Raw genomic sequence first — 21028 nt, 5'->3', positions numbered from 1 at the left:
GCCCCAAATGCTAAAAAACTTTCAGTTGAGAAAGTTTTGGGTAATTGAGTGACAAAGAAGAAAGGATAGGGTTTTATTTCCGTGAAAATTGAAATAGTGTCTCTTATTAATTAAACACATTCTTTCAACAGGATTATGAATTTCTGTTTGAAGTTGGTGTTTCCAATGTATTTGGTCCTGGGACTCGAATTCCAAAGGCTGCTGTTCAGGTGCTTGATGATATTGAGAAGTGTTTGGAAAAGAAACAGCAATCTGTATAATATCCTCTTTTTGTTTTAGCTTTTGTCTAAAATATTATTTTAGTTATGATCAAAAAAGAGAGTAAAGCTATGTCTTCAGTTTAATTTCAATACCTGATTTGTGCTTTCCTTGAAAGCTTTACTTTAAAATACCTTACTTATAAGCCTGATGTCATGCTATAAGTATGTACATACAGCTTCACTTCAAAAATAAAAAAAAAACCCCTAAAAACTCTCTATAACAATACTTTATCAAGAACTCTGGACAATGGTATTATTTTTAAAAATCATGGTGATGTATTTATTAGAATGTTTCTTATAAATCTGTTTACTTTTTATATTAATAATTAAACTGTACCTAAAAAATTGACTATTCCCATTTGTCAGTTTAGCATTACATTGTCTTGAGCACCAGAAAATAAAATCCATATATTAATAAAAACCTATCTTGAAAAACTAGTGGAGTGTATTTACGTGGCAAAAGAGATTTCGGGAGGAGTCCTCAGCCAAATTCTACCAGAATCACCTTGATAAAAGAAGTATTAAAATCAAGCATAGCAGTTTGGAATATGGGGAATTTGACAGTATATTTCTTCAAGTCTGATTTTACTTTCTTCCTGAGCATGACCATCTGACCTTGTTATTTCTGGGCTTGGCTCAAGACCCAGGAGAGTGGATGTTTATGAACATTCCTTTAAATAAAAGTGCTTAGGTTGTAGTTATGGCTTTGTCTAGAATGGTGATGTCAACTGTGAGTGTAGGTCTATGACATAGAAAGAATTCAACTTTCCAGATCTACAAAGATGCTACCTTGCATAGATTTGCTCCTTAAACATAAATTGCAAAAATAAAAATATCACAGAGAACACCTGTACTTTGCTTATTGAAAGATTTGCTCACTAAAGAAGGAAAGTTGCCATTTACCTGTGTAACAAATCTGCATATCCTGCACATGTTCCCCAGAATGTAAAATAAAAAAAAATTAAATAAAAAAGGAAAGTTGTCCTTTATTGTTAACATGATCCATTACTTGAATATAAAATAAATAATTATCTTTTGTAATAAATTTCTATTGTATTAGATCAGAGAGCAGTCTTTTGGAAAGTATTATAGGTACATTACTGTAGAATTTACAAACTCATTGTAATACAATGTATTTAATTTTCAGAATATGATTATCTGAATGGTATTGTCGTGATTATTGTTCCCATTTTACAGATGAACACTCTGACTTCAAGTCCAATGATATATTCACTATGCCACTATGGCATTTTATTGACTTTTCCTTGTAAAGCAATGCACACTAATTTAGTAAGTATTTCGTTTCTGTGATGTGTTTAGTTGTGTGCTGGATGACATGTGAAATAAACTCATCCTTGAGGAATTTACAGTTCTTGACATTCAGTATCTTTTGAGTAGACTACTTCGGGAGGAAGAATAGCAGCCACTTGCTACCAAATTTCACGTCCATTTTGTGTGTGTGTGTGTGTGTGTGTGTTTGTGTTTGTTTACCTGAAGTCAGAAGTACTGGCTCCAATAACCTTACTATTGAAAACCTATTTTCTGAAATATCCAGTGGCATAACTCATAGAAATGAAATCTGGCCTGACTTTAAGATTAAATTTTCTCGTTATTATTAAATCGAGAAAGTGTTAAAACTTAAACACTTTAGTGTTATTTAGATTCCAAAAGATTCCAAAAGAAATTTCATCCGACTTTTATTACTATCCTTATTTTTGGATGAAAACTTGTATGCCCAACAATGAGCAGACTTTCGGAAATGATCAGGAAAATAACCAAGTGTATTAAAAAAGTAGATAGATATTTTATGCAGATAAGCTATCCCGTATTCACCAAATAGTGCAAGAAAATAATTAATGGATCAGGAAGACAACTACTTTCCTCATTTCCTTTCATCGAAAACATCTGATTCAAAATAGAAGATTCCAGCACAACCAAAACATACTGCACAAAGCAATTTAACTTACTGATACGTGTTGTTCCACAGGTGAGCACTTCATCAATCTAACAGTGCCCAATCTTAGTTACAGCTATTTCATCTTTGATAAGGTTATATTTATGATGCATGATGCCAGTGAGGCAACTGACAGAGATAGGAAGAATATTTTGCATTCATAGCCAGTGTGATCTAGATATCTTTGCTTTGTTTACAGGCTAATGAAGAATCAAGAGTTCGTCTGTGAGAAACACCACATACACATATCCACATCCACACCTGAACTGAAGAAATAGGGAACTCAGGCATTAACTAACTTAAACTCTTATCAATCAGGGTTCAGAGAAGAAGAATCAGTAGGAGAAATGTGTATGTGTGTGTGTGTGTGTCTGTGTGTGTATGAGCCAGCTGGAACCCCACAGGCATAAGCTGCAGCTTGTTTTCTTCAGGGAACCAGTCAGGAAGGGGGTGTGTGTGTGTGTGTGTGTGTGTGTGTGTGTGTGTGTGTTTATGAGCCGGCTGGAACCCCACAGGCATAAGCTGAAGCTTGTTTTCTTCAGGGAACCAGTCAGGAAGGAAGATAATAGACGGAATGGCGAGCAATTGTTGATTCAATGACTGGAGTCTGGGCTCAGGAAAGGTTCAAACCCTTTTTATTATTTTTATTTTTTATTTTTTAATTATACTTTAAGTTCTGGGATGCATGTGCAGAACATGCAGGTTTGTTACATAGATATACATGTGGCATGGCGTTTTGCTGCACCCATCAACCCATCATCTAGGTTTTTTAAGCCCTGCATGCATTAGGTATTTGTCCTGATGTTCTCCCTCGCCTTGCCCCCCAACTCCCCAACAGGCCCGTGTATGTGATATTCCCCTCCCTGTGTCCACGTGTTCAACTCTCACTTAGGAGTGAGAACATGTGTTGTTTGGTTTGCTGTTCCTGTGTTAGTTTGCTGAGAATGATGGTTTCCAGCTTCATCCATGTCCCTGCAAAGGACATCAACTCATTCTTTATTATGGCTGCATAGTATTCCATGGTGTATGTGTGCCACATTTTATTTATCTAGTGAGCTTTTATCTGATTAAGTCAGATGGCTTGCTCAGGATAATCTCTCTTTTGATTAAAGCCAATTGTTTAGGGGCTTTAATTATATCTACAAAATTTCTTTCCAGCATTATTCAGAGATTAGTGTTTGATCAACTGGGAGAATGTGTTTGTGTGTGTGCTACAGAATGATTGTCTCCTTTCCATCCTCCAATCCACAAAAGAGAGGGAATATCTTATCTGTTGTATCTCATCCTAACTGGAGATATACTAGAAAGGGAATTTTGGAGACTGTAGTTCATTCTAGCTAAATTGACACACACACATTACAAAATCATCATATCCCCTCCCTTTATGTATAGGCAACTGATGCAGAGAAAGGAAGAAGATTTAACCAAGATGACATGGTATCTATAGCATGTCTAGAGCCTGGTTTGCTGGCTCCAGACTCAGCAGTTTTCATATTCATATCTGAGGAAAGCCACATTATCAAGATTTATAACTACCCATATTTGCTATTCATTATTCCGCAGAAAGGTCCAAAATTTAGAGTCAGTACATATATAGTTGGTGACAAAAAATTTGAAGAAGAATCACTTTTGTATTGACTCAAACATTTGCATCAAAGGTATCTGAGGATGTACTTTCTCAAAACCAGTCTTTAAAAAAATTATTCTCAGAGCTTCTTCTGTTATTAATGAATATGTCAACTGGGATTAGTAAATATGTAAGACTTTTCCAAGACTGTAACAACTAACAGTAATTGTTATACAAAGCAGGCACTACTTTTCCTTTACTGTAAAGACTGCTCTGATTATAGACACCCTCGAGTCTTCTTCCCAAATGAGTCAGGAGTAAGTAGACTCAAGTGGAACTTCTGGCTATAATAGATGGCGTTCCAAATACTTTGGGAAGGCAAACAAAGTATTTCTAGCAATATTATAAGTAGGCTAGTGGCATCATATCTTATCTATCGGCAGTGTTCTATCAAAAAGCTAATCTGGAGAAGGGAAGTTCATTTGTTGAGCCTTGGACTCTTTCAAAGTCTTGCACAAAGTGTTGTTGAAAAAAATATAGAAAAAATATAGAAAATATAAAAAAAAGGACTCCAGACTGGATAATCCAGAAAATATGTTTCTAATTAGTAGTCTTCTGATAATAGAGTGCTAGTTAAGTCATTCAAGAATTCTGTATCATGTTTCCTAACTAAAAGTGAGGAGGCTGTTTGCCTAACAATAGTGACATATTTTTCATTTGGATACTGTGTTTCTCAACTCTAGAAGTTACATTTGGGTTTTTTTTTTTTTTTTTGTAGATTTCTATTTCTCTTATTTGTCACATTTTTCTTTACATTTTTGAACATATTTGTAGTATATTAGCTATGCTAAGGTTTTTGCATGACAATTCTATTATTTCTGTCATTTTGGAGTATGCATTCATTTTTTTTCTTTCTGGTTATGGGTTATGTTGCTTTTTTGTAGACCTGGTAATTGATCATTAGATGACAGATACTGTAAGTTTTGTATTAGTTTGCTGTGAAAACGGTTTCACATGGCTAGAAAGAACTACCTGAGACTGGGTAATTCATAAAGAGAAGAGGTTTAATTGACTTACAGTTCTGCATAGCTAGGGAGGCCTCAGGAAGCTTACAGTCATGGCAGAAGGTGAAGGGAAAGCAAGGCATGTCGTACATGGCAGCAGGGCAGAGAGAAAGAGAGGAAGTGCCACATTTTTAAACCATCAGATCTCATGAGAACTCACTCCCTATCATGAGTATAGCATGGGGGAAATCACCCCCAAGATCCAGTCACCTTCCAGCAGGTCCTGCCAATAAGTGGGGATTACAATTCAAGATGAGATTTGAGTGGGGACACAGAGCCAAACCATATCAGTTGCATTCCTTCAAAGAGTATTGAACTATGTCCTCACACAAAGTTAAACTACTTGCAGTTCATTTTTGTTTTTTCCATGCTTGCTTTTAAGCTCTGTTAGTCTGGGTCAAGAACAGCCTTTACAGTAGGGCTAATTTAGTGCCTTTCGTTTTCTTTTTTTTTTTTTGAGATGGGGTCTCACTCTGTTGCCCAGACTGGAGTGCAGTGGCATGATCTTGGCTCACTGCAACCTCCAGCTGCCGGGTTCAAGCAATTATCTTGCCTCAGCCTCCCTAGTAGCTGGGATTACAGGTACGTGCCACCACACCCAACTAATTTTTAATATTTTTGGTAGAGACGGGGTTCCATCATGTTGGCCAGGCTGGTCTCGAACTCCTGATCTTGTTATCCTAGTGCCATTTTTAAAGTTCTGATATCGCATGATCCAGTAATTCCATTTCTGGGTATATACTCAAAAGAAGTTAAAACAGGACTCAAACAGATTTGTACACTAGTTGCTATGAACTGAATGTTTGCGACTACCCAAACTTTTATTTTGAAGTGCTTACCCCTAGTGTAATGGTATTTGGAGGTAGGATCTTTGGGAGGTAATTAGGTTTGGATGCCGTCATGAGGATGGGATCCTCATGATGGAATTAGTGCCCTTGTAAGAAGAGACCAGAGTTTTCCTGGTCAGGTGAAGATACAGTACAAAGGCAGCCATCTTCAAGAGAATCCTTACCAGGAGCTGAACTGGTTAGCATCTCGATCTTCTACTTTCCAGCCTCCAGAACTGCCTGTTCTGGAATAATAGAAATAAATAAATAAATAACAGAAATAAATAAATAAATGGCCTGTTGTTTAAGCCATGCAGTCGCTGGTAATTTGTTAACAAAGACACAAATGTTCATAGCACATAGCAGCATTACTCATAATAACCAAAAGGTAGAAACAACCCAAGTGTCCATGATAAAATGTGGTATATACTTACAATGAATATTATTCAGCCTTAACAAGGAAGAAAATTTGACACATGCTACAATATGCACATGTGTTCCTGAAGACATTTTGCTAAATGAAACGAGCCAGTTAAAAAAAAAACAAGTACTGTATGTTTCCAGTTTTATGAGGTTTCTATAGTTGCCAAATTCACAGAGAAAAAAGTAGAATGGTGGTCGCCTGGAGCTGGGAGGGGAGGGGAAAAGGGGAAGTTATTCTTTAGTGGCTACCGAGTTTCAGTTTTGCAAGAGAAAAAGAGTTCTGGAGATGGATGTCAGTGATGGTTGCAGGTTAATGGGAATGCACTTAAGTCCACAGAACTCTACACTGAAATATGGTTAATATGATTAATTGTATGTTATATAAATATTTTATCAAAATAAAAACAATATTTAGGATAATGATTGGCACATAATACAGGCTTTGTAAATATTAGTTATTATTATTATTGTGTTAGTGTTCCTATTATTATTATTTTATAGAAATAATGAATGTTAAGGTGTGAAACCAAGAAGGTAGGTGGAGAACGGATTATTTAGAGGCTTATGCTGTTAAGAAATTTGGATTGTTATCCTGAAGATTATAGAGAGCCATATAAGAGTTTTAACCAGAGAAATAATCTGATTGTTTCAGCACAGCAGATAGAATATGCCTTTTTATGTGGGCAATGACGGAGAAAAGAATTAAAAGGATGTTATAGTGATATAATAGAGAATTCAAAGTATCTAAGCTTATCTGCTTAGACGCTGATGAGAGATGTCAGAAATGGAGAGGAGATGATTTTATTTTGGAAGATTGGCTTGACAGAAACTAGATTTTACCTTTTATAAAAAAAGTCTCTAGATCCTTAGGTATTGCTGTGTGGAATCTGCTATATCCCCTCACCCATTTTGGTTGTTTTCTGTGGACCTCTTTTGATGTGCAGTGATTTCATGACTGAATACGCTGGTATAATGTCAAAATTAGGAAAAGGTAAAATGATGGGAATTTTTTCTCAGTGATAATTTGTGTCAATACTAGAGCTCTCCGAGCTTTTCCGGCATCAGAAGAGCACCAGAATGATGTATTTAGGGGGCACCGAAGGCATGAAAATTCTCTTCCTGTAACGTAATGAAAATTTAAGTATTGTATAAATATTTTAAGTACAGGAAGTGAAGCAGAGCTTTGGAGAGGTGTCCTTTCTGAGCAAAACCTGCATGGAACTGGAGATTTAAATTAAAGTAACAGAAAACAACAAAAAAATTTGGATGATTACTCCTTCCTTTGATTTTCGTCTCACAGGATGGGAATTTATATAATGGGGGGTGGGGGGTGAGGGGAGAAGATTTTAAAAAGCTCTAGATCTGTCTATTTGCTAACAAAATTATGCCACATGTCACTGCCACCCTCCATTCGCATCCTTAAACTCCTCTGCACTTCATACTAGTCAAAAACCTATTCTTAAAAATGAATCTAATAAAACCATATATGTTATGGTGAAAATATTTATTAATGCAAAATATGTTTATTCTACCAGAAATATTTTTATTTTAACTGAAGAAAAACTTACCAAAGTGATTAATATCTAAATATACTTATTGCTGCTTGGTAGACACTCAGTAAAAATGATAATGAAGATGATGATGATGATAATGACAATGATGACAACTAATGTTATTTCTACCAGTAAGTAAATCCTAACTCACTTCCAAAGAACTATGGGTCATGTTTTAGGCCATTAGACAAAGTTTGATTTTAGAAGTAGCCTAAAGTTGAGAGAGAAAATTGAAAAACCATATATTTGCTGTTAAGATATCCTTGTATATGTTGTGCTTATCATTATGAAAAATGCTCTAAGCATCCAAAAATGTTTTCAAGGAAAAACTATTTTGGTTTTCCTAATTAAACACAATGCTATTGTTTTCTGGTTCTCAGATCCTCGTTTTATTACTTTTTTTTTCTACTGTACCTGTAGGTGTCTCCCTAAGTTCAGGATTATTCTATTTTCCTGACACTGTATTTGAAATGATGCCCATCCAAGAAACCCTTAGGTGCTATAAACACTCTGAGAAAAAGCATGTCTGTGTAATAACTTACTTAGATGCTCCTAAGGTCACCCTTTGTGATTGTGATCTGTGGTCAATAAAATTAAATGTTGATAATTGTTTATGAACTGTGCTGCATGTCATACTAGAATAATGTGAGATTAATACTGAATTATATTCTGTGAATCCATCCCCAACTCACATAGACTCCTTTTTAAGTTACTAATTCTCCATGGCCTGTTTCCTCCATTTACATTCAAACCTCTTATTGTTATACTGACCTCTTCTTACTATTTACCATAATTCCCCTGAAGTCTTGAAAAACGGGGAAATGCAGAATTTAGTAACTTCTGTCAGGATTATTCCGATACCTTTTTGATTCTGAAATCATGGGCAAAATATTAATTCAGACAAATGCTATGGATTCATGACCATATACTTTTATTGGTTGACTATCATTTGCCAAATTTTAATATGCTATTACTTTTAGAAAATAAAAACAAAGATTTTCCTGTGATTTTGTAGAGCTACACATGCCCAGTAAGCACTATATGTCTCTTTAGCAAAGAGACATTTTTGCTGTTCAATTCCTTCTGTGAATGGAAAGCTCAGCCCTGAGCTTGCTTAAGGGGGTAGAAAAGTAGAGCCTCACTGATGACATTCTCAGGTTTTCTGGACCATCTTGACTTGACTTTAAGCATTCTGTCCTATTGCCTTTTTTTTTAGTTTTGTCATTCTCATCAGACCATATGGTCATCAGAGCAATATTAGTGGCAATTTTTTGTCAGACAGAATAAAATGGTTATCTAGACACCAAGAATTGAAGGACAGTAGGCAGATGGCCCTCTTTGCCTGTAACATATTCTCATTGGTTTAGGGTATCTATGCCGCTAAAAACATTATTTGAAAAAATTGCAAATACACTGAGAAAGCTTAATATTAAGCTGAACATTTAATTTTTGTTGTTGTTGTTGTTGTGTTTTTTTTTTGTGATGGAGTCTTGCTCTGTCACCTAGGCTGGAGTGCAATGGTATGATCTCAGCTCAATGCAACCTCTGCTTCCCGGGTTCAAGCAATTCTTGTGCCTCAGCCTCCTGAGTAGCTGGAATTGCAGACACGCACCACCAGGCCTGGCAAATTTTTGTATTTTTAGTAGAGATAGGGTTTCACCATGTTGGCCAGGCTGGTCTTGAACTCCTGAGCTTAAGTGATCCACCCCCCTCAGCCTCCCAAAGTGCTGGGAATGTAGGCTTCAGCCACTGTGCCGGGCCAGAACATTTAAATTTAATTCTAAAATGACTGCAAGGGCCGTTGCTAATTGTGCATGAGTCATACACTGTCCAACTCCAGAGAGAGCCATTTACTTTGTCAACATGCACTGTTGTAGTCCTGCATACTCTGTGCTGCAGTTTTTTGTCTTAAAAAAGGGATAATAATAGAGCTCAAATGTTTGTTACAAGAATTAAATAAGACAATGCATGTAACTTTTTTGAACTGTGCACCATGTGGTAAGAAACACAATAAATATTTGCTATACAAATTATTATTATTATACTTTATAACAGTCTCACATCTAACCCTTGAAAACAAAACTTTGCCTACCACATGATTCTTTTCCTTGAGGAGAAGATAAAAGAGGTTCCTAATTTTCTTCTGTGAGAGAAATAAAACCTTCAAAAAACAGACAATATCTGGAGCCTTGTCATTAATAATGACAAGGATTAAATGGACAGCACATGAAATTCATAAAAGGAGACAAGATTGAAAATATAGAGTATGAATTTTATCATTTATTAACATGTTACTGTGTTATCTTTTTTAAAAAATGAATTAGATTACTAACTTCAAGTTGCATTTCATTTTTGCCTAAGATTGGCCAAGGCCTCTGTGATTAGAGAGATACTTCCTAAGTCATGGCCTATGGTTGATCTGCTTTGAAATCCTTTAGGATTGCTTATTAAAAGCATAAGTTAGCTCACAATAGACCCTTTACTTTCAATCCATTTTGTAAAACCCATACTCAAACCCAGGGTGGTTGTACTAAATACATGTTATTGGTCACAAAAGAATCTGATAACTAGACTACTGGCAAACAATTTTATGATTTTGGGGAGAAAAACTTTTCAGACATGCCTTATATGTATCTAGATTGACAGCATCATTAATATAAATTGGATCATAGAGATGATGTTTGCAATAGGCCAAATAATTGAGATAACTTGTGTTTACTGCCTTTTTTAGGTGAGAAAATTTCATCACTTCCTATTTGGCACAGAAAGCTTTTTCTCCCAAAGAACTAAGCTCCTTGACTAAGATTTATTTTGATCATCAGGTGAAAAATCCAGGAAAAGAAAGAATTTTTTTGTGCCAAAATTCAAAATGATTTTCTCCTATCCTCCCAAATGTCATACTTTACTATAAAAGGCATTTGGAATAATTCAAGACTTCCATTTGCTAAGAATCCAGCTAAGGGTTCTTTAAACATCCAATTGTTAGTCAGTCTGTGCGTATGAACCATTCTTGAGCAGAATAAAAATAGTCATGTGAAATGCCTTTCCTCTATTGTTTTCCAGAAGATGTCACTGCTTGTGATTACCATAATAGACATGATATTAAATAGCAGTTTTACTCATTTAAAATTTCTGAAACTCTTCAAAGTCACTATTCAGTGGGACAATAAATTGTAGAACAACAAAAAAAAATCAACTCATATGATTTCAGAGATGCTGCCCCAAAATAGTTTCCTGCACCCTACATTGTGCTGGAAATTTCTTTAGCAGTAGACCACATCTTTAATTTCAGTTAGAACTCAGAGTAAACTAAATAGGTCTGATGGAGATGTTAAGAGATCTTCCATATTAGGTCATTTACACACATACATTTTGATCTGGGAGAGATTATATAGGAGGTAATAATATGAAAAGGGGATTTGTGTGAGTAATGGAATGGGGAAAGGGATAGGGAAGAGGAAATGATATTAAGGCATGTTCTTGCAATGGGTTTTCCTAAACAATAGGAAATTGGCAGCAAAAATATTTTTTAGTTACATGTGTGCAACTTAGGCTGTCATTCACTCTACTACCCTATTGTTTATCTTCCATGCAAATATGGCTTTACTGAGGCCAAATTTAATTCAAGAATCAGGAAATACCAATATATGTGTGGTAGTATACTTCCTAGGATAATGTCAATAGGAACTCTGCACTCCACAGGGAACCAAGAGTGGAAAGAAAGCAGGGTGCTAAGAAATGTTGCATGCATACCTCTCCGTATAGACACATTTCCTCTCTCAGTTTCTTTATTCGTATTCAATAATTGGAGTATTTTTAACACAGATGCATGTGAATTTTTTTTTGCGTGTGTGTATGCGCATGTGCACGTGTGTGTGTGTGCAGATGATGTGGAAGTAATCTAATCGTGGGTATTGACGGGTATAATGCCTTCCATTTCTAAGATTCTGATTTCAATTTGAAAATGAATTTCTCTTTCTTTCTGTCTCATTGATCAAGTTTCCTCTGTAGGCTTTTATTATTGTACATCTAGGACTTTGTATCTCAGCTGAATTCTGTGAACATACTGAGTTTTGGAAAGAACATGGACTTGAGCAATAGACTGACCTGGGTTATATCTCTATTTCAGCCCCTTCCCAGCTGTTGGATTCTGGGCAAGTTATCTATTTGTCCTGCTTGGCCTCAGGTTTCTTAATACCTTAATATTTTCCTTAAATGCTCTTTGCATGAACGTGTGTCTCAGGCAGAGTAAACTGAAAACATGTTCATTTTACTTCCCTTAGGGAGAGAGAAAACAAATGTATGAGTTATCTAATAATACAATGGGCAAATTTTTTTACTCCATTAAGACTGGAAGGAAAACAAAATCTGACCTTCTATTTTACATTGACTACCAAAGATATCACAGGACACTAGTAAGTAAGGTGTAATATTTATTTAGTCAGTTTTCAAGGTGTGGATTTGTGATATATAGAAATCTACAGCAGCACATTCAAAGTAAGTCCTGCAAATAGTTTGATTTGAGTCACCTTGTCAGTTTAGAAACAATATCATAAATATAAATGACAAATTCCCAAGGAAAGGCAACGGCCATGCCACTTTGCTAGCTGTCACAAAACCTAATTTTCCATGCACTCTCTGGTGCATTAAAAAAATAAAATGTAACATCAGTGTTGAAAGGTGTTTCCAGATGGCATTTTATTAGCTACTGAGAAAGCTATTTCTATTCTCTATCAACTGCACACATCACAGCAACAGTTTTCACTTTTCTATATGATAAGTTCTCACTGTTGCATGAGATGCTAAATAACACTTGGGAGGACTGGTCCCTAAAATATTTTTTGAAAATGCCATGTTCATGGCATAGTTCACAGGATCACAAATGCCGATTTGCTTTATTTACTTGAAGGTCTGACAATGTCAGTAATATTCGTTTGCCCTTTTAAAAATTATTTCTGCTTTTGACCTCACTTATGAAAGTTCCACTGAATGTTGTATACCTCAGAATAATTTTAAGTAGGAAAAAGAAATTGTTTGAGAGTTTATTCAACTGAGCACATTCCAAATGTTTAAGACTAGAAGTTCCTTTGTGAAAGCAGGTCAAGTTGATTTTATTAAAAAATAGTGAACGTAGAGGCACCTCCTAAGCTCTTACATGACATTATGTAAAGAGAAATCTTTGTCTATTTTCCATGAAATTCCCTGTCATTTTCCTCTCTACTTTTCTACTTGCATCTTTTTCATACGGACTTTCTGGAACAAATTCACTCAGCTTTCCCTAAAAGTATAGATTAAAAGAAAACCAAACAAAAAAGAAGAACCAAACCGGAATTAGGGCTTAATAAATATATTTTAGGCTAAATTGTGGCTGGACCTTATATCTTGATGTGTTGATTTCCATGGTTATTAAGAACATGAGAACTGAGTCACAATAAACCCTTGATTTGAATAGGAAAAACAAAGGATTATCGAGGAAAAAAATAATCTAACCAAATGGAAGCCAAGGACTCTCCTGACCTGCTCCTTATTGTCTTCCAAGGGATTTACCTGAAACCATGGAATGTGGTTCTCCTAACACATGTTCTTACCAAAAGTACTTGGAGCATTAAAAAGAAGGCACAGTGATTGGTTAGTGTTCATGTCAAATGATCTGGGCATCAAATTAGTTCTGTAGTAAGAGTATAAATTTCCCTTAGCAATGAACATCCAATATGGAGGGAGAAGAAAGCTGAATAAAAGACTGTGGTATCCTGTAAAGATGAAGTTCTCAGTTAAAAAGGAATGGAAAGGTGTGGAGGAAACAGTATGAATTGGATCAGAGGTAAGACAAATGACATCTGCCCAGACTGTGCTGGCCACTTCACATTTAACTATCACAATCACCCTAATAAGAACGTGTCATGATTCCCAATGAGAAATGGGCCCAGAGTACTAAAATGGCTTTTCGGTCAAGTGGTAGAGACAAGAATTTATACCAGGGATATCACCAAAGTCTGCTCCATTTCTGTAGATGACAGCTTCATTCTCATACAACTCCCATGCTCTCTCTGAGAAGCATCCATGACCCCAGGCCAGGTTATTTCAGCAGAAGCTGGAGACACTTGCACCTTCGCCATTTTTGCTACTTCTGCTCAATTTAGATTTTTCTTTTTATTAATTTTTAATTTTTATCAGTACATAACTGTTGTACATACTTATGGGGTACATGTGATATTTTATACAAGCATACAATGTGTAATGATCAAATCATAGTAATTATGATACCCATCACCTCAACTGCCCATTTGCCTCTGGCACATAAGGACTGCTCACCTGCTGCCCTCTCTTGTTACCTGCTCCAGATGACTGTTAGACTAAAAGCCCTTTATCCCAAACTAAAAATTATTTCCTGTTTAGAGGCAAAAAAAGAATAAAGCATTTATTCACTGATTCACTGTCCTAAATGGAATTGGTAGTAGTCCCTCAGGAGACAGGGGAAGAGGAGACACAAGAAACTGACTGAAGCACTGTGAAAGGCCAGGATACCATGAACATTTTCAGAAAGGAAGAAGTTCTAGTTGTTTTTTCAGGGTGATGTGGATTGGGTGCTACTAAATTAGATAAAGTCAATGACTTTAAATGTGACTAGCACAGCTCCCACGAATTCAACTTTACTATGTGGCCTTTCTCCATAGTTGACGTTCTACCCTTTCCTCTTCTAACAGATGGAAAAACTGACACTGAGAAGGTGAAATGACTTCTTCAAAGTTTCACAGTCAAGTTGTGGTGAAGAAATGATTAGACTCTCAGCTGCTCTTATTCAGCTTGCAGTGTAAAACAGGACAAAATCAAGTTTCTGCACACACTGGTGCTAGAATTCACTTCAGTGTAGTCTGTCCAGCCTACAGTGTTAGCCTCTCAGGCGCCTCTGGTCATTTAAGCTCATCTGTAACAGTCAACAGATGACGGCTGCCTCAATATTGTGTGCTACATTGAAGGAGCTGCTATACCACAAATGGCCAGGAGAGGTCAGCATCAGAAGTACACAACGACACTCCTGGATTTTCAGAAAAGCTGTGATAGCCACAAGGAAATCAAAAAGAAAATATCTGTGAACCATATATCAGATAAGGGGTTAATTTCCAAAATATGTAAGGAAATGTAAGGAATTCCTGTCACTAAGTAACATATATATATTATATTATAATCTATCTATCTAAATGATAGGCAAGGATTATAAACACAAAAGAATAAAAAAAATAGGCAAGGACTGGAACAGAAATTTCTCCTATTGACATACAAACAGCCAACAGGTATATGAGATGCTCAACATTATCGATCATTAGAGCAATTAATATAAAATTATAATGAGATATTATTCATGCCTGTTAGAATGCCTTTTATATACATATAAAAAAACAAAAGATAAGTGTTAGTGAGGATGTGAAGAAATTGGAACTCTTGCACATTGCTGGTGAGAATGTAAAATGGTGCATCAGCTACAAAAAACAGTGTAGAGTTTCTTCAAAACAGTTAAAAATAGAACTATCATATAAATAAATCAAGAATCCTACTTCTGGGTATATATCCAAAAAAACTGAAATCAGGTTCACCATGATATATCTGCACTCCCATGTTCCTTGCAGTGTTCTTCAAAATAGCCAAGATAAAAAAGCAACACAAGTGCCCATAGACAGATGAATGGATTTTAAGAATGTGGTATATACATACAATAATATATTATTCACTATTAAAAAAGAAGAAAATCCTGCCATTTGCACAACATAATAAACCTGGAGCACATTATGTTAAGGGAAATAGGCCACTCACAGGCAGACAAATATTGCGTGATTCCACTTACATGTGATATCTATTATAGTTAAACTCATAGAGGTAGAGAATATAATAGTGGTTTCCCAGGACAGAGGGGTGGAGGAAATGGGAAGTTGTTCCATTAGCATAAAGTTTCTCTTACGTCAGATGAGCAGATTATAAAGATATGCCATATGACATAGTCCCTATAGCTAACAATGCTGTATTATGTACTTCAAAATGTTAGGAGGGCAGATCTCAGGTTCAAAAGGAAAATATTTGCAAACCATATATTAAGTGTTCTTACTATAAAAACAAACAAACAAACAACTGAAAAACAAAAACAAAAGAAAATAAAACTTTGGGAGATGTCATTCTCCTTAGGAAGAGGCAAGCTAATATGCTTTCTGTGCTTTGAGGCCAGAAAATCAAGGAAACAACTTAGTACCATAGATATTGCCTGGGATCTATACGCAGTTGATCTGAATTTCCATCTGGAGTCTACCTCCTTTTAAGGAATCATGTAACTTCTTTTAACTTGAGTTTTCTCACATATTAAAATAGGGTTCATCATATGTACTTTACAAAGTTATTACTAAATTATAAGGTTATTGTGGAAATGAGTTAAACATTTGGAAACCAATGGGTACATATAAATTGATAAAAATATTTTTTCGAAATTATAAGAACTTTTCCTTTTCTAACAAAATGGAAATAAGCAAAGTCATTAGAAGAAGGAGAAAACTGAGCAGTGATACCTATAGAAGTCTGGGTCTTGGTTACAAAAAACAAAGCAAACGACTCTGACTAAATGGAATTTATTGACAGGACAATACATAGTTTTCCGAACTTAAGGGATGGCTGAAGAGATAGACTTGGAGGTGGACCAAAATTTGGAATAATGTCACAGCCAAAATTTCATCCTGTGAAAAGTTTGCTGATGCTGCTGCTGGCTCCATTGTCACTGGATGTGGTTTCCAGGACATCAATCCCTACTGCCGCCAGCATCTTATCCTTAGACCCTTTGCTATTGCTTGAGTCTCAACTTTATCATAGCTGCTCTGAGTAAACATTAATTTTTTCTTTATTTATTTCAACAATATTTCTGTAGTTTTTAGGGTGTATATCTTGCCCTTATATTAAATTTATTCCTCAGTGTTTAATTCTTTCTGATGTCATTGTAAGTCAATTATTTTCTTAATTTCATTTTCAGATTGTTCATTGCTAGTGTATCGAAATAAAATTTCTTTCCTTGTAGTCCACAAACTTGCTGAATGAATGTATTCATTCAAATTAATTTTTTAGTGATTTTTTTCTGGATTCTCTATATGCAAGATAATGATACTTGAAAATGGAGATAATTTTAGTCATTTCTTTTCAATCTGGTTGCCTTTCATTATCTCGCAAATTATCCTGGCTAGGACTGCCAATACAATGTTGAATAAAAGCGGCAAGAGTAAACACTTTTGTCTTCTTCCTAGTCTTAGGGAAAAGCATTCAGTCTTTCTCCATAAGTAGGATGTTAGCTTAGTTTTTATAGGTGTTATTTATCAGATTGAGAAAGTTGTATACTATTCTAGTTTATTGGGTGTTTTGTCATGAAGAGATTTTAGATTTTGTAAAATGCTTTTTTTTCCTGAATCTAGTTAGATGGCCATGTGGATTTTGTCCTTTATTCTACTGATATGATGTATTATACTTATTTTCAAATTTAAACTACTTGGTCATGGTGTAAAATTTTTTATATATTGTGGCTGATTCTGTTGGTATTTTATTAAAGTCTTAATTTTCTCTAAACTTGTATCATTCTCTCAAGGTTTGAAGGTTCCAATGTTCAAAATCTCAGTTGGGGCATCTATTGGTTGATTTTATGCCTGATACCCACTGCTAGCTGCCAGAGGGCTGAACACAGTCTTTCTTGTTTTTTAGGTAGTAAGAAATGGAGTCTGAGTCTCACCTTTACTTTAGGATTTAGGTTTCTCCTCAAACAGGAAAAATGGTTATTTGCTAGACATCCAGAAATGACAAATGTTCATTACAATATTCCATACAAACATTCATGTTTTATGTTATACATTTACATTCATATTTATAAGCACACAGTATAATTTCATGAAAGGGCAGCAGGATTTTTTATTTTATAAAGTAAATTGAATCATGCCCAGCTTTGCATTTTCACTTTGATGTGCAGCCTCTTTGGTGTCTTTGGCCTAACAATGTAGGCAAGGCGAGAAGTTTGCTACTTAAGTTACAGATGCCATTGGGAGCACGTTTGATGATTTTTGGTGTGATATATTTTAAGTGCTGAAGAGCCTCCTTCTCTATTCTTCTTAAAGCCAGTGCCTTGTGCTGGGTGAACATGGTAACAACCCAGCTCAGGAAAGTCAGAAGTCACTTTTCCCCGTACTCAGTTCTCATGCCTCTGTGTTAATTCTTCCTATTCATACCATCCTTCTACTCTGTACATATACACACAAGTGTACTGGCAAAGCAAGTGTAAAGGCCTCACAAATCCCTGCATGGAATTTGGAAGCTGACTCAGAAGGAAGTTAAGTGCCAAACCCTAGCTCTTCCAGCACAGTGAGAGCTCCCCAGAATTGAGGTGCTCATCCATGCTTGTGAATTGATTACCTTAAGCACCATGATTTAACACAGCCCTGCCTTTCTAGAGCAGCATGGAGGGAGCAGGAAACTCTACATTGCGCCAAGCAAAATTAGCCCTGGAACCACAAAACATTGATTAAAAAATCATAGACAGGCCGGGCGCGGTGGCTCACGCTTGTAATCCCAGCACTTTGGGAGGCCGAGGCAGGTGGATCACGAGGTCAGGAGATTGAGACCATGGTGAAACCCCGTCTCTACTAAAAATACAAAAAAATTAGCCGGGCGTGGTGGTGGGCACCTGTAGTCCCAGCTACTCGGAGAGGCTGAGGCAGGAGAATGGCATGAACCCAGGAGGCGGAGCTTGCAGTGAGCCGAGATCGCACCACTGCACTCCAGCCTGGGCGACAGAGCGAGACTCCGTCTCAAAAAAAAAAAAAAAAATCATAGACAACACAAACAAATGGAAAAACATCCCATGCTCATGAATTAGAAGAGGCAATATCATTAAAATGGCCATACTGCCCAAAATAATCTAGGGATTCAATGCAATTCCTATCATCATTTTTCACAGAATTAGAAAAAAAAATGCTACAATTCATATAGAATCAAAAAAGTAATTCTAAGTAAAAAGAACAAAGCTGGAGCCATCACATTATCTGACTTCAAATTATACAACAAAGCTATAGTAACCAAAACAGCATGGTACTTGTACAAAAATAAACATGTTGATCAATGGAACAGAATAGAGAACCCAGAAATAAAGACATGCACCTACACCCAACTAATCTTCAGCAAAATTGACACAAACTTACACTGGGGAAGGGACAGCCTCTTCAATAAACGGTGCTGGGAAAATCGGACAGCTGTATGCAGAAGAATAAAACTGGGACCCATGTTTCTCACCATATAAAAAACCAACTCCATTTAATCCCATTAAGATGGATTATAGACTTAAATGTGGAAACTGAAACTATAGAATTCCTAGAAGAAAACCTCAGAAAAACTCTTCTGGCCTAGGCAAAGAATTCATGAATAAGACCTCAAAAGCAAATTCAACAAAAACAAACATAGGCAAGTAGGACTTGAACCATAAAGCTTCTGCAGAGCAAAAGAAATAATCAACAGAGTGAACAAACAACCTATACTATGAGAAAAAATATTTGCAAACTATGCATCTGACAAAGGACTAATATCCAGAATCTACAAGGAACTCAGATAAGTCAACAAGAAAAAAATCAAATAACCCCATTAAAAAGTGGACAAAGCACATGAATAGAAATTTTTTAAAGAATACAGAAAAACGGTCAATAAGCATGTGGAAAAATAGCCAACATCACTGATCACCAGAGAAATGCAAATTAAAAAGACAATGTGATATTATCTTAAACTAGTTAGAATGGCTATTACTAAAAAGTCAAGAAATAATATTATTTCTTGTTCACTGTTGGTATGAATGTAAATTAGTACAACTTCTATCAAAAACGGTATAGAGATTTCTCAAAAAACTAAAACCAGAACTACCATTCAATCCAGCAATCCCACTACTGGGTATCTACCCAAAGAGAAAGAAATCATTATATTAAAAAGATATCTACACTGATACACTGATATGCTTATCACAGCCCTATTTACAATATCAAAGATATGAAATTAACCTAAGTGTCCATCAACAATGACTAGATAGAGAGAACGTGGGGTGTGTGTGTGTATACACACACTATATATATGGTAATACACTGTGTATATCATGGAATACTATATATTTCAGTATTTAGTGCTGAATGTATAAATATATATATGATATAAATATATATAATATATAATAATATGTATTATTATATAATAAATATATATAATATATAATATATATTATATATTATATATTAAATATATATTATTTATTATATAAAATATAATATATATTTTATATATATAATAGCATGCTACTCAACCATAAAAAAGAATGAAATCATATCTTCACAGCAACACAGATGAAAATGGAAGCCATTATCTTAAGTGAAATAACTCAGAAACATACAGTCAAATACCACATGTTCTCACTTATAAATGGGAGCTAAATAATGTGTACACATGAACATGCAGAGCGGAATAATAGATACTGGACAGTTGGAATGGTGGGCAGGTGGGAAGTGGGTGAGGAATGGGAAATTACTTAATAGATACAATATACACTATTGGGTGATGGTTGCATTAATAGATCAGACCTCACTGCTACTCAATATATTCGTGTAGCAAAAGTGCACATATACCTCCTGAATCTATAAAAATAAGAAAATTTTAAAAAGAAATTTCCCTTCACGACAGCTGTGGTAAAAGCACTAACAATGTGCCTAAAAGTAGACATTAATTTCTCATAAAGGAAGAGATCATGAAGTCTTAATTAATTAAAGTAGGTAAAGTATCTAGTAAGTATCTTGGTGTATAGCAACCGCTCAGAGAATTTTAGTAATTTTACTTTCCCCTTTCTCTTTCTCCTTTTCATACTCTCCCACGCAGATTTTTCTGAAAAAAATAGGAGACATGGCTGTGTGGCTTAGGGGGCATCAGTTGCTGCTAGACATCTAAAGACAGGGACATATATAAAAACGGAAGTGGAAGTCCACTGAGGACAAACTTATCATTTTATTGTGATTTTGGGGAGCAGTATAAACAGTGTTTAAGACTCTGGAATTTGGAGTACAGAACTTAACTCTGATTCCTGCTAGCTGTGATATCATGATAAATTAAACCTCATCTGCAAATTATGATAACAATATCTATTTCAATATATGTGCTGGAAGAACAAACATAACAAGAAAACATATGTCAAGGACGTATTTCAGTACCTGGCACATGTTATAGTAGCTATTTAGAGCTTTGCTGAACACTGATCCTTGCTAATGGACACCCTGCCTCTTCTTTTGTGTGAACTTAGCATGCCCTTCCTCCATGGATTCTTGTCCATGGGCCGTAAGAAACTCATAT

At 35.6% G+C, this 21028-nt stretch overlaps 1 protein-coding gene across 3 annotated transcripts in view; it reads left to right on the top strand.

Annotated features, from left to right (window-relative positions):
* MMUT (methylmalonyl-CoA mutase) overlaps window positions 1-1233 on the top strand; it is a 32559-nt gene extending 31326 nt beyond the window's left edge. For all 3 annotated transcript variants that reach the window (XM_063632847.1, XM_055263364.2, XM_063632846.1), the window contains exon 13: window positions 132-1233. In XM_063632847.1, the coding sequence (XP_063488917.1) occupies window positions 132-260 (129 nt within the window). In that variant the 3' untranslated portion in view covers window positions 261-1233. The remainder of the gene's footprint in view (window positions 1-131) is intronic.
* The last annotated feature ends 19795 nt before the right edge of the window (window positions 1234-21028 follow it).

This window comes from Symphalangus syndactylus, chromosome 23 (genome assembly GCF_028878055.3).
Source record: "Symphalangus syndactylus isolate Jambi chromosome 23, NHGRI_mSymSyn1-v2.1_pri, whole genome shotgun sequence".
NCBI classification, from domain to species: Eukaryota; Metazoa; Chordata; class Mammalia; order Primates; family Hylobatidae; genus Symphalangus; species Symphalangus syndactylus.
The sequence above is the reverse complement of the archived record's forward strand: the minus strand, read 5'-3'. Positions and strand labels throughout refer to the sequence as shown.